The sequence below is a fragment of the Heterodontus francisci genome, chromosome 43 (assembly GCF_036365525.1).
Source record: "Heterodontus francisci isolate sHetFra1 chromosome 43, sHetFra1.hap1, whole genome shotgun sequence".
NCBI lineage: Eukaryota > Metazoa > Chordata > Chondrichthyes > Heterodontiformes > Heterodontidae > Heterodontus > Heterodontus francisci.
The window spans coordinates 24,801,079-24,817,180 of NC_090413.1; the positions used below are offsets into that span (position 1 = coordinate 24,801,079).

The following is a 16,102-nucleotide window of genomic DNA, read 5'->3' on the forward strand; positions in this document are numbered from 1 at the left end:
CACTAAATAATGCAGAGTTGATCCCTATTCCCCCAAACACTAAATAATGCAGAGTTGATCCCTATTCCCCCATACAGTAAATATTGCAGAGTTGACCCCTTTTCCCCCATACACTAAATAATGCAGAGTTGATCCCTATTACCCCATACAAAAATTATGCAGAGATGACCCCTTTTCCCCCATACACTAAATAATGCAGAGTTGATCCCTATTCCCCCATACACTAAATAATGCAGAGTTGACCCCTTTTCCCCCATACACTAAATAATGCAGAGTTGACCCCTTTTCCCCCATACACTAAATAATGCAGAGTTGACCCCTATTCCCCCATACACTAAATAATGCAGAGTTGACCCCTTTTCCCCATACACTAAATAATGCAGAATTGACCCCTGCCCCCCTATACACTAAATAATGCAGAATTGACCCCTTCCCGCAATACACTAAATAATGCAGAGTTGACCCCTGCCCCCCATACACTAAATAATGCAGAGTTGACCCCTGCCCCCCTATACACTAAATAATGCAGAATTGACCCCTTCCCCCAATACACTAAATAATGCAGAGTTGACCCCTGCCCCCCATACACTAAATAATGCAGAGTTGACCCCTGCCCCCCATGCACTAAATAACGCAGAATTGACCCCTTCCCCCAATACACTAAATAATGCAGAATTGACCCCTTCTCCCGATGCACTAAATAATGCAGAGTTGACACCTGCCCCCCATACACTAAATAATGCAGAATTGACCCCTTCCCCCCATACACTAAATAATGCAGAATTGACCCCTGCCCCCCTATACACTAAATAATGCAGAATTGACCCCTGCCCCCGTACGCTAAATAATGCAGAATTGACCCCTGCCCCCCATACACTAAATAATGCAGAATTGACCCCTGCCCCCGTACACTAAATAATGCAGAATTGACCCCTGCCCCCCTATACACTAAATAATGCAGAATTGACCCCTTCCCCCAATACACTAAATAATGCAGAATTGACCCCTGCCCCCCTATACACTAAATAATGCAGAATTGACCCCTGCCCCCCTACACACTAAATAATGCAGAATTGACCCCTTCCCCCAATACACTAAATAATGCAGAGTTGACCCCTGCCCCCCATACACTAAATAATGTAGAATTGACCCCTTCCCCCAATACACTAAATAATGCAGAATTGACCCCTTCCCCCAATACACTAAATAATGCAGAGTTGACCCCTGCCCCCCTATACACTAAATAATGCAGAATTGACCCCTGCCCCCCTACACACTAAATAATGCAGAATTGACCCCTTCCCCCAATACACTAAATAATGCAGAGTTGACCCCTGCCCCCCATACACTAAATAATGTAGAATTGACCCCTTCCCCCAATACACTAAATAATGCAGAGTTGACCCATGCCCCCTATACACTAAATAATGCAGAATTGACCCCTTCCCCCAATACACTAAATAATGCAGAGTTGACCCCTGCCCCCCTATACACTAAATAATGCAGAATTGACCCCTTCCCCCAATACACTAAATAATGCAGAGTTGACCCCTGCCCCCTATACACTAAATAATGCAGAATTGACCCCTTCCCCCAATACACTAAATAATGCAGAGTTGTCCCCTGCCCCCTATACACGAAATAATGCAGAATTCACACCTGCGTCCCTATACACTAAATAATGCAGAATTGACCCCTATTCCCCCAACACACTAAATAATGCAGAGTTGATCCCTATTCCCCCATACAGTAAATATTGCAGAGTTGACCCCTTTTCCCCCATACACTAAATAATGCAGAGTTGATACCTATTACCCCATACAAAAATTATGCAGAGTTGATCCCTATTCCCCCATACACTAAATAATGCAGAGTTGACCCCTTTTCCCCCATACACTAAATAATGCAGAGTTGACCCCTTTTCCCCCATACACTAAATAATGCAGAGTTGACCCCTATTCCCCCATACACTAAATAATGCAGAGTTGACCCCTTTTCCCCATACACTAAATAATGCAGAATTGACCCCTGCCCCCCTATACACTAAATAATGCAGAATTGACCCCTTCCCCCAATACACTAAATAATGCAGAGTTGACCCCTGCCCCCCATACACTAAATAATGCAGAGTTGACCCCTGCCCCCCATGCACTAAATAACGCAGAATTGACCCCTTCCCCCAATACACTAAATAATGCAGAATTGACCCCTTCTCCCGATGCACTAAATAATGCAGAGTTGACCCCTGCCCCCCATACACTAAATAATGCAGAATTGACCCCTTTCCCCAACACACTAAATAATGCAGAGTTGACCCCTTTTCCCCATACACTAAATAAAGCAAAATTGACCCCTGCCCCCCTGTACACTAAATAATGCTAATTGACCCCTTCTCCCCATACACATAAATAATGCAGAGTTGACCCCTATTCCGCCATACACTAAATAATGCAGTGTTGACCCATTTTTCCCCCATACACTAAATAATGCAGAGTTGATCCCTATTCCCCCATACACTAAATAATGCAGAGTTGACCCCTTTTCCCCCATACACTAAATAATGCAGAGTTGACCCCTGCCCCCCATACACTAAATAATGCAGAATTGACACCTGCGTCCCTATACACTAAATAATGCAGAATTGACCCCTTCCCCCAATACACTAAATAATGCAGAATTGACCCCTTCTCCCGATGCACTAAATAATGCAGAGTTGACCCCTGCCCCCCTATACACTAAATAATGCAGAATTGACCCCTTTCCCCAACACACTAAATAATGCAGAGTTGACCCCTTTTCCTCATACACTAAATAATGCAAAATTGACCCCTGCCCCCCTATACACTAAATAATGCAAATTGACCCCTTCTCCCCATACACATAAATAATGCAGAGTTGACCCCTATTCCGCCATACACTAAATAATGCAGTGTTGACCCATTTTCCCCCATACACTAAATAATGCAGAGTTGACCGCTTTTCCCTCATACACTAAATAATGCAGAGTTGATCCCTATTCCCCCATACACTAAATAATGCAGAGTTGATCCCTATTCCCCCATACCCTAAATATTGCAGAGTTGACCCCTTTTCCCCCATCCACTAAATAATGCAGAGTTGATCCCTATTCCCCCATACACTAAATAATGCATGTTGATCCCTATTCCCCCATACACTAAATAATGCAGAGTTGACCCCTTTTCCCCCATCCACTAAATAATGCATGTTGATCCCTATTCCCCCATACACTAAATAATTCAGAGTTGACCCCTTTTCCCCCATACACTAAATAATGCAGAGTTGACCGCTTTTCCCTCATACACTAAATAATGCAGAGTTGATCCCTATTCCCCCATACACTAAATAATGCAGAGTTGATCCCTATTCCCCCATACACTAAATATTGCAGAGTTGACCCCTTTTCCCATACACTAAATAATGCATGTTGATCCCTATTCCCCCATACACTAAATAATGCAGAGTTGACCCCTTTTCCCCCATCCACTAAATAATGCATGTTGATCCCTATTCCCCCATACACTAAATAATTCAGAGTTGACCCCTTTTCCCCCATACACTAAATAATGCAGAGTTGACCGCTTTTCCCTCATACACTAAATAATGCAGAGTTGATCCCTATTCCCCCATACACTAAATAATGCAGAGTTGATCCCTATTCCCCCATACACTAAATAATGCAGAGTTGACCCCTTCCCCCACATACACTAAATAATGCAGTGTTGACCCCGTATCCCTGCATATCCACAAAATATTGCAGAGTTGACCCCCTTCCACACACCCCTCCCATCTATACTCAAAATGCAGATGTGACTCCTTCCTCTCCTCGGTGGTGACAGCTTCTTCTGGATGGGAAAATGAAGGCATGTGAGCGGCTCATGTCGCGCTGAAGATCGGGAATGAATGGGAAGATTGCAGCGGATGACATGGTAACGTATGCAGATAGGTATTTTAAACAGGGTCCCGTCGCAGAGCGGCGGAGGAGCCGCCTCGGAGCTTCCCTGCTGCCATGAAGATCAGGCCCGGCAATCCTGGCACCAGGTTCCATGGCAGCCGCTGCCCGGCCCTCCCACACCCCACTGCCACGATACCCGATGTCGCGCTGGGAACAAAATCCTGGCCCACTCTGAGGAGTATTCTGCTACCTTCTACCCACAGAAAATCTCTACTTCAACCCTTTTCAAAGTGTGTAAAGTCTTTCAGCTGTTCAAAAACACAGTAACATCTCTAAGTTGAGCTGCTTGTCCTCAGTCCCCTGCTGTAACATGCATGGCTATCCATTATTCTCTCATACACATTTACAATTTTAAAAATTTAATAGAATTATGTTTATAGTTTCTATTCCGATGTTTTGTGGTCAATACACTTTCAATTATTTGATGAGGTGAGATAATTGAAATCCATCAATAGACTTTTGCTCCATTTACGTATCCATATCTCTTCAAAATTGTTACTTTAACTTACTTTTATCCTTTAATTTATTTTCTGTTTTTTGCTCCCTTTCATCAGCTGATAAGCAAAGGGAAGATCGTGACAGTTGGACGACAGCCGAGGAACATGGGTCAAATTGTGGTGAACATGCTCATTCCAATCACTCATAACCTAATACCATCATTCAGACTGTTGGTTTATTACTATTTGACAAAGGGAGCGAAAATAGAAATGGTTGCTGATTCCGTATGGGTTGATGTGAAAGACACATGCATGGGAACAGTAAGTATTTCTGTGTTGTATTTGGTTTGTTTTGGGGTGGGGAAATGTGCAACAGTTTTATTCTCAGCTCCAGTGCTCAAATGTGAGTCTGTGTCAGAGAGGTTAGGTGAAACTACTTATCAATTATCTTAAATCTGTGTCCTCTGGTTACTGTCCCACCTGCCAGTTCAAAGCCTTTCCCCATCTACTCTCAAAACTCCTCACAATTTTCAACACCTACAATATTGATTCCTATGCGTGTAAGTTATGTAAGTTTGTATTTTAACCAATTGTTTAGTAGTTAACACTCTTTCCAGTCTTTTTATAGCTTCATTAGTGTTATGTGATTACTCATTCCAGTATCAAGGTACGTGAGCTGAAAGTTAACTTCTAATTAGAAGTTCCACTGAACTACCAGTCGTCAAAGGGTTAAGTTGGAAAAATATCTAATGACAAGCTTAACACTTGTATTCCTATACTATGGAAATAAATGCCAAGAGGTTCGAGAAGTTATGACTCCATGACTGTAGACAAGGACTGTTCCCATTAACAAATGGCACATGGACTAGGGGATACAGATTTAAAGTTTTAGGCAAGAGATGCAGGGAGAATATGAGGAAGCACTTTTTTACGCAGCGGGTGGTAATGACCTGGAATTCGCTGTCCACGAGGATGGTGGAAGCAGAGACAATCAATGACATCAAGAGGAAGTTGGATGACCAGTTGGGAGAAAGAGACTTGCAGGGCTACGGGGATCGAGTGGGGCTGACTGGATAGCCCCATGGAGAGCTGGCATGGACTTGATGGACCGAATGACCTACTTCTGGTGCTGTAAATGACTCTGACTCTAAGTTATGAAGCATTATTCAGTAGCGCTGTCTGAAATGGCGGTGAACGCAGATTCAGCGGTAACTTTCAAGAGAGAATTGGATAAATACTTGAAGGGGAGACATCTGCAAGGCTCTGGGGAAAGAGCGAGAGGAGTGGGACAGTGGGACAAGCAAGAGGAATGAGGTTGAATGACCTCCTCCTGTGCATATCATTCTAAGAGGCTTTCATTTTAGTGTTGCAAATCTAACTTTACAGCAGTCAGCAGTGATGTCATGCATGGTATTTGAGACTAACATATATTTCTTCACAGCTGGTGGTATCTGCTGCAAATAGTTACGATGAAAACAAGATTTACAAACCTGGCAGGCGGTTTCAACTGAAGATCACAGGTGACTCTGGGGCAAGGGTTGGTGTAGTTGCTGTGGACAAAGCGGTGTTCATATTGAATAAGAAAAATAAATTAACACAGAGCAAGGTAAGTAATTCCCCTCGTTTTTCTTAACTTTTGACGGTAATTTCTAGATTTAAAAGTTAATAATGGACGAACACTTAAACCATTTGTGAGATGGTTCTCGGTTAATTGTTTTAAGGAATGCTCCTCTTCATCTATTCGAACAGAAGTGACCCGCAACTGTTCAGAGGTGCACACAGGCGGCTAGGAGATCTGGGCCAGAATGGGGAGTAGCAAGAGGGAAATGGAGGGTTGGAGGTCTTGGGGAGGTAAGCGTGGGGGTGGGGGAGTGACCACTCTGGTAGTTGGGTGAAAGAGTGTGAGGGCGGAAGCCAACATTTCTTACAACTTCTTTTGCTTCTCACGAAACTGATGGATGCCGGGGCTTTGCTGAAGATGTGCTCTTTCGTAAAGTACATTGAGTTTCAGGAGTGAATGATATGGTCTGTTATTTCCATCAGTCCTTAAGAATGTGCCACCTTTTAAACAGTGCAGTTTGCTAGGGCCTGTTCATCACGGAAGAAGCAGAGATACACTATTGAGCTAAGATTGATTGTGGAGATACTTCCCCTATGTTGGCACTCACTGCAGATGTGATTCTTTTTCACTGTTATGCTCAGGAAGTCTTCCCCGACAGTCTGAAAAGCATAGTATTTCAGGACAAGTACTAAGATGGGATCTGAAGGCTTCAGAATGGGCTTCCCAAGGAAATTCTCACTTTACATGGTTGAAATGTTGGAAGGAAGAGCAACAGAGATCTCTGCTGCCATAGAACCATAGAAAAGTTATGGCACAGAAAGAGGCCATTCAGCCCATCGTGTCTGCGCTGGCTGAAAAGAACTAGCCGCCGAACTTAATCCCACCTTCCAGCACCTATAGAACCATAGAAAAGACATAAGCTGTCTGTGGCTGCCTGAAATGAGCCTGTGCCATAATGGTTATTGAACCATTTATGCTCTTTGCGGCAAGGGTGGTGGTGGTATTGACTGCCTTTGCTACCTCCCTCCAGACACAGTGCACCACATGCTCAAGGGGTTCCCTGGCCTCATTGCCCACCAGTCGTCTTCTTCTGGCCAAGGGATGTGTCCAGAATCTGGGGATCCCTTCCAACTGTCTTTTAAAAACTACCCTGGAGCTATATCTCCCTCCCAGCGGCAAGCAAACTTATACAGAGTGGTATTATTGCCCCAAACTTGGCCTAGGAGGAAATGACAGCAGGTGAACACACATTGGCTGGTGGTATTCCTGCTCCAACACGAACACGCCAACCGGAATAAAATCTAGGCTGTTATGGCATCACTTTATCAATGTAACTATAACTCACGTATGTGCTTTGTGTGTGTGTTTTACATAGATCTGGAGTGTTGTGGAGAAAGGTGACATTGGCTGCACACCTGGAAGTGGCAACAATGTTCTTGGTGTTTTTGCAGATGCAGGACTAGCCCTTGTAACAAGCACTGATCTAAAGACTGCTACAAGAACAGGTACTGTTCCCTGGTAGCACTCGATGTTGTATTAACTTTTGTAACTTCTTGCAGAGGGAAGTCTGTTAATGGTAAAGTTCTAATTGTCGAGATAATTTGTGTACAGGTGAATGAGATAATGGTTCAGTTAACTGCCTTGGAATTGTGCCGAAATCTAGTCCAGTTTGACAATATATATCTACTTTGCACTTATTCCTCCTGGATTCCAACTTAAATTTCACCCATGACGACCGCTGTCTCCGTGATATTCAGTGTTCCGCAAACCCACTGCTCTCGTCATTTGTCATCCACGCTTAATGCCACATGCCACCTGAGTTCCAGCATTTTCTGTTTTTATTTCAGATTTCCAGCATCCGCAGTATTTTGCTGCTGATTAATTCTCCTGGTAATTCCCTGGGATCCTCTGTTCGACGAGGACATTAGATGCGGGCATTAGTGTTTGTAAAATTAATACGTTCATCAAGACTGTTTGAAATGGCAGGACTGCAAACTACCATTTTAACATGTTTTTATTTCATGTCTATTGCAGAGCTGCAGTGCAAGCAGCCAATGAAACGTAAACGTCGTTCAACCACACTAATGGAGGTTAGGGCGACTAAACGTATGTGTTTCCAATTTAAGAAATAGCACATTGCAATGAATTTCATTTGTAAGGGTAATTTTGATGTTAAAATTTTATTCTGATGCACTAATATAACTAACTTTCTCATGGAAACAAATCTGTCATAAATTATTGCTGATAAGTTTGCTTTGATTAATTTTTATGCATAGCTCCTGCATTTCCACTGTTGCACTAGTATGTACCAGTCCCATTTTTTTTTAAATTCTTTCATGGGATGTGGGCGTCGCAGGCCAGGCCAGCATTTGTTGCCCATCCCTAATTGCCCTTGAACTGAGTGGCTTGCTAGGCCATTTCAGAGGGCATGTAAGAGTCAACCACATTGCTGTGGATCTGGAGTCACATGTCGGCCAGACCAGGTAAGGACAGCAGATTTCCTTCCCTAAAGGACATTAGTGAACCAGATGGGTTTTTACAACAATCGACAATGGTTTCATGGCCATCATTAGACTAAATTTAAAGCTTTAAATTCCAGATTTATTAATTGAATTCACATTCCACCTTCTGCTGTGGTGGGATTCGAACCCATGTCCCCAGAGCAATACCTGAGTCTCTGGGTTACTAGTCCAGTGACAATACCAGTACGCCACTGCCTCCCCAGATATAGTTGTTAAACAGGCAGATGTCCATTCACCAAAATGAGGAAGTTGATGACAGTCTCTGATCCACAACTATTTTACTGGCAATTCATAGTTCAGTCCAAATACCTGTTCCCATTCTTCCCTCATGGACTAACTCTCTGTCCAGAGGTAACTCCCCAACTGGGTAAAAACCCAGCCCTTAAATGCAAAACCGTAATGAGCATCATCTGCTCGCCATTAACACTGAAATGAGTCCTGTTTAATTAAAGGGTCCAGCATTTTCAATATTGTCAATGCTGTGCATGGAAACTTTATAGGGACTGGGTGCAGTTTTGCCAGTCTGTCTACATGTTTTCCCTGATATTGGCAAAAACCTCTGCAGGACAAGGACACCTTGTTGACCTTTGTGTATAACAGATATGCCAGCAGGTTAAATGCCCCCTGTAAGCAGACCAAAAATTGATGAGTTGTGGCAAATGTTGCCAAGGCGAACTGGTCAAACTCGCTGTTGTTGGCATCATTTTGAGGCCTAAGGTTAGGTGTACCACGATGTACAGGAATTTGATAGGAGTACCTCCAGTAGCATTTTAGGTACTAAAGACTTTTGGAATAGTGGATGTATTAATTATTAATGATTAGGGTGCACTAAGTTAAAGGTTAGACCTAACTTATTAAAAGAAATTAAGTATAAATTGGCATTTAAAGATTGGTGTTCAGAAAAATAAAATAGCACGATAAATTTCATTCTTCACACCTATGCCTTCAGCTCCCTAGGTCCTAAGCTCTGGAATTCTCTCCCTCTTCCTTTAAGATGCTCCTTAAAACCCAACTCTTTGGCCAAGTTTTGCTCACTTGTCATTGTGACCGGGTGTCAAATTTTGTTTGATAATTGCTCCTGTGAAGCACCATTGTGTTTTAATACATCAAGGATGCTATTTGTTTTTTCCTGAACATAAAAAAACAACTTTTACACAGGAATAATTGTTCAAATCTTTCCCCACCAAAATTATAATATCCACAGAAACCACAATCTCAGAATAAGGGGTCAGCCAGTTAGGACTGAGATGAGGAGACATTTCTTCACTTGGGTGCTTGTGAATCTTTTATATGCTCTACCCCAGAGAGCTGTGGCTATTCAAACAGAAGTCAGAATATATTTGGACATTAAGGGGATTAAGCAATGTGGGGACAGTGCAGGAATGTGGAGTTGAGGCAGATGATCGGCCATGAACATATTGAATAGCGGAACAGGCTCGAAGGGCCGAATGGCCTACTCCTGCTCCTATTTCTTACTTTCTTATGCTCTTAAATCAGAAATAACTTAGGCTGCAGTTTACTTCCACTTTACACCCCTGCAATTATATTTGAAAAACAAGGAAGCATCGACCAAGCACATAATCTTACTTAGTCACTCGGTTTAAAAAAGAAAGTGCTATTTAATCTGTGATTCACACAAGAGACCCAAACTGTTAAGTATCCTGGTGAAATGATATCCTTGTTCGGTCCATTTCTAGAAAACAGTAATACTTTTTCAAAGGTCCGATTTCACTCCCATAACTTTTGTTTTTTCTATGGCTTTTTCTATGTATTTATCTTTTCTGTTTCATTCATGCTACCTTTTTATTTTAGTGGGTGAGTACAAAACGGATTTGGATAGGAACTGCTGCAGGGATGGAATGAAGCGAAACCTCATGGGATATTCATGTAAAAAGCGAGCGAGCAGAATATTACTTAACGGAAAATGCAAAGTTGCTTTCCTGAATTGTTGCGACCATCTCCTAAAAGCGAAGGCTGCACTCAGAGGAGCTGAAATGACTTTAGCGAGAAGTAAACATCAAATATTTCTCTGGTGGGGGAGACATCCCAAATGAAATGATATATTTTGTTTAATTTTTTTTGCTGTAATGTGGTAGGTAAATGTTTTATTTATCCTTAAAAATGACAGTGTTTGAGCCCCTTCTAAGACTGGGAGAAAAAAATCTTTCCTTGTAAAGGGCGGCACAGTGGCGCAGTGGGTAGCACCGCAGCCTCACAGCTCCAGCGACCCGGGTTCAATTCCGGGTACTGTCTGTGTGGAGTTCGCAAGTTCTCCCTGTGTCTGCGTGGGTTTCCTCCGGGTGCTCTGGTTTCCTCCCACAAGCCAAAGACTTGCAGGTTGATAGGTAAATTGGCCATTAGCAATTGCCCCTAGTATAGGTAGGTGGTAGGGGAATATAGGGACAGGTGGGGATGTGGTAGGAATATGGAATTAGTGTAGGATTAGTATAAATGGGTGGTTGATGGTCGGCACAGACTCGGTGGGCCGAAGGGCCTGTTTCAGTGCTGTATCTCTATAAAAAAAAAGATGTTGGGGTAAAGGCTTGTCATGGATGCTTAGGCAAACAGGCAGTATCTGAATAGCCTCCTGTTATACTCCTTTCTCTATATTCAGTTCCATTGACTGCAGGTGAAGTGCCCAATCCAGCACTGCCCATTCACTGTTACCATCCATGATGCATTTCAGTGGCTAAATTACAAGGCCAGAAGTTACTTAATAGCCAAGCATAGTATTTTGAAAATACAAAGCAATGAGCAACAAATGCGAAAGAGGACTAGAAGCCACAGAAAAATTAGTTGATAATAAGTCATCTTGGTTTTAAAAGTAGTAAGACAGCAGATTATAGGCAGAATCAACTGGAATTCAGATATATGTCACTATCTATGAAGTAGTGAAAGGGCGAATGACATTTTATTATTCATTCATGGGGTGTGGATGTCACGTGCAGAGGCAGCATTTTTGCTCATCCCTATTTACCCTTGAGGTGGTGATGGTGAGCCGCTTTCTTGAACTGCTGCAGTCCATGTGGTCTAGGTACATCCACGGTGCTGTTAGGGAGAGAGGTCCAGGACTTTGCTTCAGCGACAGTGAATGAGCGGTGATGTAGTTCCAAGTCAGGATGGTGTATGAATTGTGACGAGGAACCTGCAGGTGGTGGTGTCCACTTGTGCCTGCTGCCCTTATTCTTCTTGGTGGTAGAGGTTGCGGGTTTGCGAGAGGCTGTTGAGGGAGCTTTGGCGAGTTGCTGCAGTTCATCTTGTAGATGGAGCACACTGCTGCCATGGTGAGTGAAAGTTTAAGGTGGTGGGTGGGGTGCCAGCCAAGTGGGCTGATTCGTCTTGGATGGTGTCGAGCTTCTTGACTGTTGTTAGAGCTGCACCCATCCAGGTAAGTGGAGGGTATTCCATCAGACTCCTGACTTGTGCCTTGTAGATGGTGGACAGACTTTGGGGAGTCAGGAGGTGAGTTACTCACCGCAGGATTCCCAGCCCCTGACTTGCTCTTGTAGCCACAGCATTTATATGGTTACTCCAGTTCAGTTTCTGGTTAATGGTGACTCCCAGGATTGTGATGATGGGTGGATTCAATATGTTAATCAGGTGAGTCTCAGAAACTCTAGCATAACCAGGCCACCCTTGGTAGACTACTGTGAATCATACTGTGTCATTTTTTCACTCAGAATGGAAAATGTAAGCTAATATATTTAACTTATACACATCTAAATCCTTAATTTACTATTTACCCTTTCCCTTCAGGTGATGACGATGATTACTATTCTCCTTATGAGGATATAACGTCCAGAAGTGACTTCCCAGAAAGTTGGCTTTGGTTACTGATTACTCTACCCTCAAATGGCGGAGCTGGGTACTAATTATTATTACGTACTTGTATGAATGCTTGATATTTTCCCTGTTCTGTGTGATTTAATGCATGAAACTGTCACTCAGCAGGATGTTATCAATCCATAGATTGAATGTAAGAGAAAGAGTTATGTAGCACCGTTTGCAACCTGAGAACGTCCCAACGAGCTTCACAGTTAATTAGGCACTTTTTTTTTTTGTTGAAAGATTTGCATGGAATGTAATTTGAAGGACTTGCATTTGTAATTTAGGAAACACGGCAACCAATTTACTCACAGTAAGCTCGCACAAACAGTAGTATGATAATACAAAAGCAAAATACGGTAGAGGCTGGAAACCTGAAATAAAAACAGAAAATGCTGAAAATACTCGGCAGGTCTGCCAGCATCTGTGCAGAGGGAAAGAGAGTTAATGTTTTAGGTCTGTGACCTTTCATCAGAACTGGGAAACGTTAGAAATGTAATAGGTTTTGAGCAAATGAAAGGGGTTGGGGGGGGGGGGGGGCGGGGTGGGGAAGAAGCACAGTCCAAGTCGCTATGGCTTATTCCCTGAAATGGAGACAGAGAAGTCAAGGAAGGGAAGGGAAGAGACGGAGATGGATCATGTGAAGGGTGGAAATCGGAAGCAAAGTTGATGAAATTTTCCTGTTCAGGGCAAGAGCAGGATATGGCACCGATACAGTCATAGTTTGGTAATGACCAGTTAATTGTGTTTTTTGTGAGGTTGGTTGAAGGATAAATATTGGGCAGAACACTGGGGAGAACTAGTGAAATAGTGGTTGTCAGATCTTTTACATCCACCTGAGAGGGCAGACAGGGCCTTAGTTTAATGTCTCATCCAAAAGATGGAACCTGTGACAGTGCAGCACTCCCTTGGTACTACACTGGAGTGTCAGCCCAGATTTTGGTGCTCAAGTCCTGAAGCAGGGCTTCAGCCTACAACCTTCTGACTCCGTGGTGAGAGTGCTAACAGTAGCAAAAGGATTCCACTAAATAAACATCCATTTTTAGTCTGAAGTGTTTGAATTAAATAGAAATGCTTTCCACGACTCTTAAATATAACTTCATTAATGTAAGATTCAAATGAAGGGTAGCAATCTACAGAAAAGAAAGACCATTTGATGTAACTGGTCCAATAGCTGATTTCACAATCAAAATACGGGGTTGAAACAGCAAAAGTCAAGATATTAACTGTGGAGATCCAGATGTGTTCAATGGAAATACATTTTTCTTTTCCTTAATTAGTGATGTGACAAAGGACTTATCCGGTTACCTTAAAGACTCAATCACTACTTGGGAAATACAAGCCGTTAGTGTATCTTCAGACAAAGGTAAGACTTGATCAGATTATTAGATTGTTTGTTGAAACCAGTGATTGCTCAAGCAAATTAAGGAATTCGAACATACCGTGCTTGTAATCAAGAAAATTAGTATTTTATGTCTTTCCATATCGAGAGTTTGTAAACTCAAGGAATAGTGTGAAACTGGCAGCAATTAACAGAAGGGAACAGTACTCACCATTTTTTTTTTAACCAGAGTGTGTGGATATAATGACCATTGGGAGGAATATTGCAGTACAGCTCGGAGACGATAGTTTGGGCAGGGCACAGGGTATTGAAGGCATAAGGCTCATATTCTTCTTCCAGACAATCAGTATCAGCATTATCTGCAGTCTGTATCTCTGTGCTGGTGTCTTATGCCAAATGAGCATGGTGACAGAGAGTTGAGCTCCTAGAACTGCGATGACTATTTATATATAAAACATGCTGCTCACAAGAAAAGAACTGCTTCACATCAGAGGCTCCACCCACCATGTGTTCTATGCTGGGGCTTCTGCTTGTATCCAGGTTTAGCATTTGAACATTATAACAGTGAGGATTGAGACAGTCCTGTTCCTTCTGCAGTACATTCTCTTCTCATCATAGCATCTATAATGTAATGCTATTTTCAGTTTTACTATCTTATATAGGAACATGGGAACATAGGGACAGGAGTAGGCTATTCAGCCCATCAGCCTGCTCTACCATTCAGCTGGATCATCGACATCAACGCCACTTTCCCATGCTATCCCCATATCCTTTGGTTTCTTTCGTATCCAGATATCTAATAATTTCTGCTTTGAACATGCTCAATGATTGAGCTTCCACAGCCCTCTGGGGTAGAGAATTCCAAAGATTCACAACCCTCTGAGTGAAGAAATTCCTCCTCATCTCAGTCTTCAATGGCCTATCCCTTATTCTGAGACTGTATCCCCTGGTTCTAGACTCACCAGCCAGAGGAAACATCCAATCTACATCCACCCTGTCACGCCCTCTAAGAACTTTGCAAGTTTCCATGAGATCACCTTTCATTCTTCAAAACTCTAGAGAATAGAGGCCCAATTTCCTCACTCTCTCCTCATAAAACAATCCCACCATCCCAGGGATTAGTCTGGTGAACCTCTGTTGCACTCCCTCTATGGCTTGTATAATCCTGGCTATGTTTCTCTGTGACAACAGGATCTTGGGCATATACCTTTAAGAGCCATTACTTCCATGTTCTAGTGATCTCTGAGTGTGGCTATCACCTTTCCTGATGTTAAATTGATCCTGGCACCCGCAATAGCCTTCTCTGACATCCAGCAACAGTGCTATCATCTGGTCGGCTAAGTAGTCAATCAGATTGAAGAATTGTCACATCCAGCAAACCAGGAAGTAATGCACTGATTATCCTTCACATTTTAATAATTTTGCAGACAGTGAAATAAAGATTAGAAAATATATATGGGATTAAGGTAGAAGATGAAATATCATAAATAAGCTTTAAAAACTTTTAAAATTATATTAAAAACCTATGGATTTTCTATTGTAGTGGAAACATTTTATATTCCACAAATATAAAATTAGATTTTCAGGGCCAGAGAGATTGTTCAGCTTTAATTATCATTTAGTATGCTATTAAAAACCCAGTTATGCTTCATTCAACGAGCATAACTTTTTTCTGTAGTTTTCACAGTGAGATTCAAGCATAGAAATATACGTTTACATGAATTCAAGTGATTGCTAAAGATTTCCATCTGTGGAAACTTCAGCAGAGCACCCTATGGAGGAGCGGGGAATCACAACTATTTCTGGATTTCCACATTCTGCGCACGTGCAGATGCTGAAGTTGCTGTCAGTTTCACAGTTGTAATGAGAACGAATGTTGACAGTTTCACTGTCATTATAACCCCAAAATCTGGCCCAATGATTTCTAGTCAGGCTGGTTGCCTTCCCCTTGTTGGGCACTGTCTCCCTCCAGCTCAAATCTGCCTCTGTTGCTCCATTAGCATTTTCACCGGGGCATCTAGAACCTGTCCTTCTAAGATTTTATTATTCCCTACTTGATCTATTATTGATTTTAGTCTCCTGTTTTGTCTCCTGTATATTACTGAGATAACCTGTCTCTGCATTGTAAAAAGAATTTCCATAAAGCTCCCTAATTGTTTCTCTTCAGCTCTTCTTTGCATTCTTGGCATCCAATTTTTAATGGTTTCTATTTGTTTTGTCCTCATTTTCATCTTAAAATGATGAATGACACTTTGTTCCCTAAACCTACTATGTTTCTTTACTTCAATTTACCGGTTCCTTCTTCGATGCTTGTTAATGGGATGCGGGTGTTGTTAATCTGTTAATTGTGTATCAATGGTTTGATTATATGCAGATGAAGGTGTTAATTGGGGTCTTAGTTGAGCACTTCTTAACAGAGACGCACTGAGACTAGTGGAGTGT

At 42.3% G+C, this 16,102-nt stretch overlaps 1 protein-coding gene across 1 annotated transcript in view; it reads left to right on the forward strand.

The window, feature by feature from the left end:
- LOC137355732 (complement C3-like) overlaps window positions 1-16,102 on the forward strand; it is an 89,073-nt gene that overhangs the window by 21,352 nt on the left and 51,619 nt on the right. The window contains exons 13-19 of the mRNA XM_068021203.1: window positions 4,528-4,731; window positions 5,852-6,016; window positions 7,347-7,476; window positions 8,006-8,077; window positions 10,306-10,503; window positions 12,250-12,358; window positions 13,599-13,684. Of these exons, the coding sequence (XP_067877304.1) occupies window positions 4,528-4,731; window positions 5,852-6,016; window positions 7,347-7,476; window positions 8,006-8,077; window positions 10,306-10,503; window positions 12,250-12,358; window positions 13,599-13,684 (964 nt within the window). The remainder of the gene's footprint in view (window positions 1-4,527; window positions 4,732-5,851; window positions 6,017-7,346; window positions 7,477-8,005; window positions 8,078-10,305; window positions 10,504-12,249; window positions 12,359-13,598; window positions 13,685-16,102) is intronic.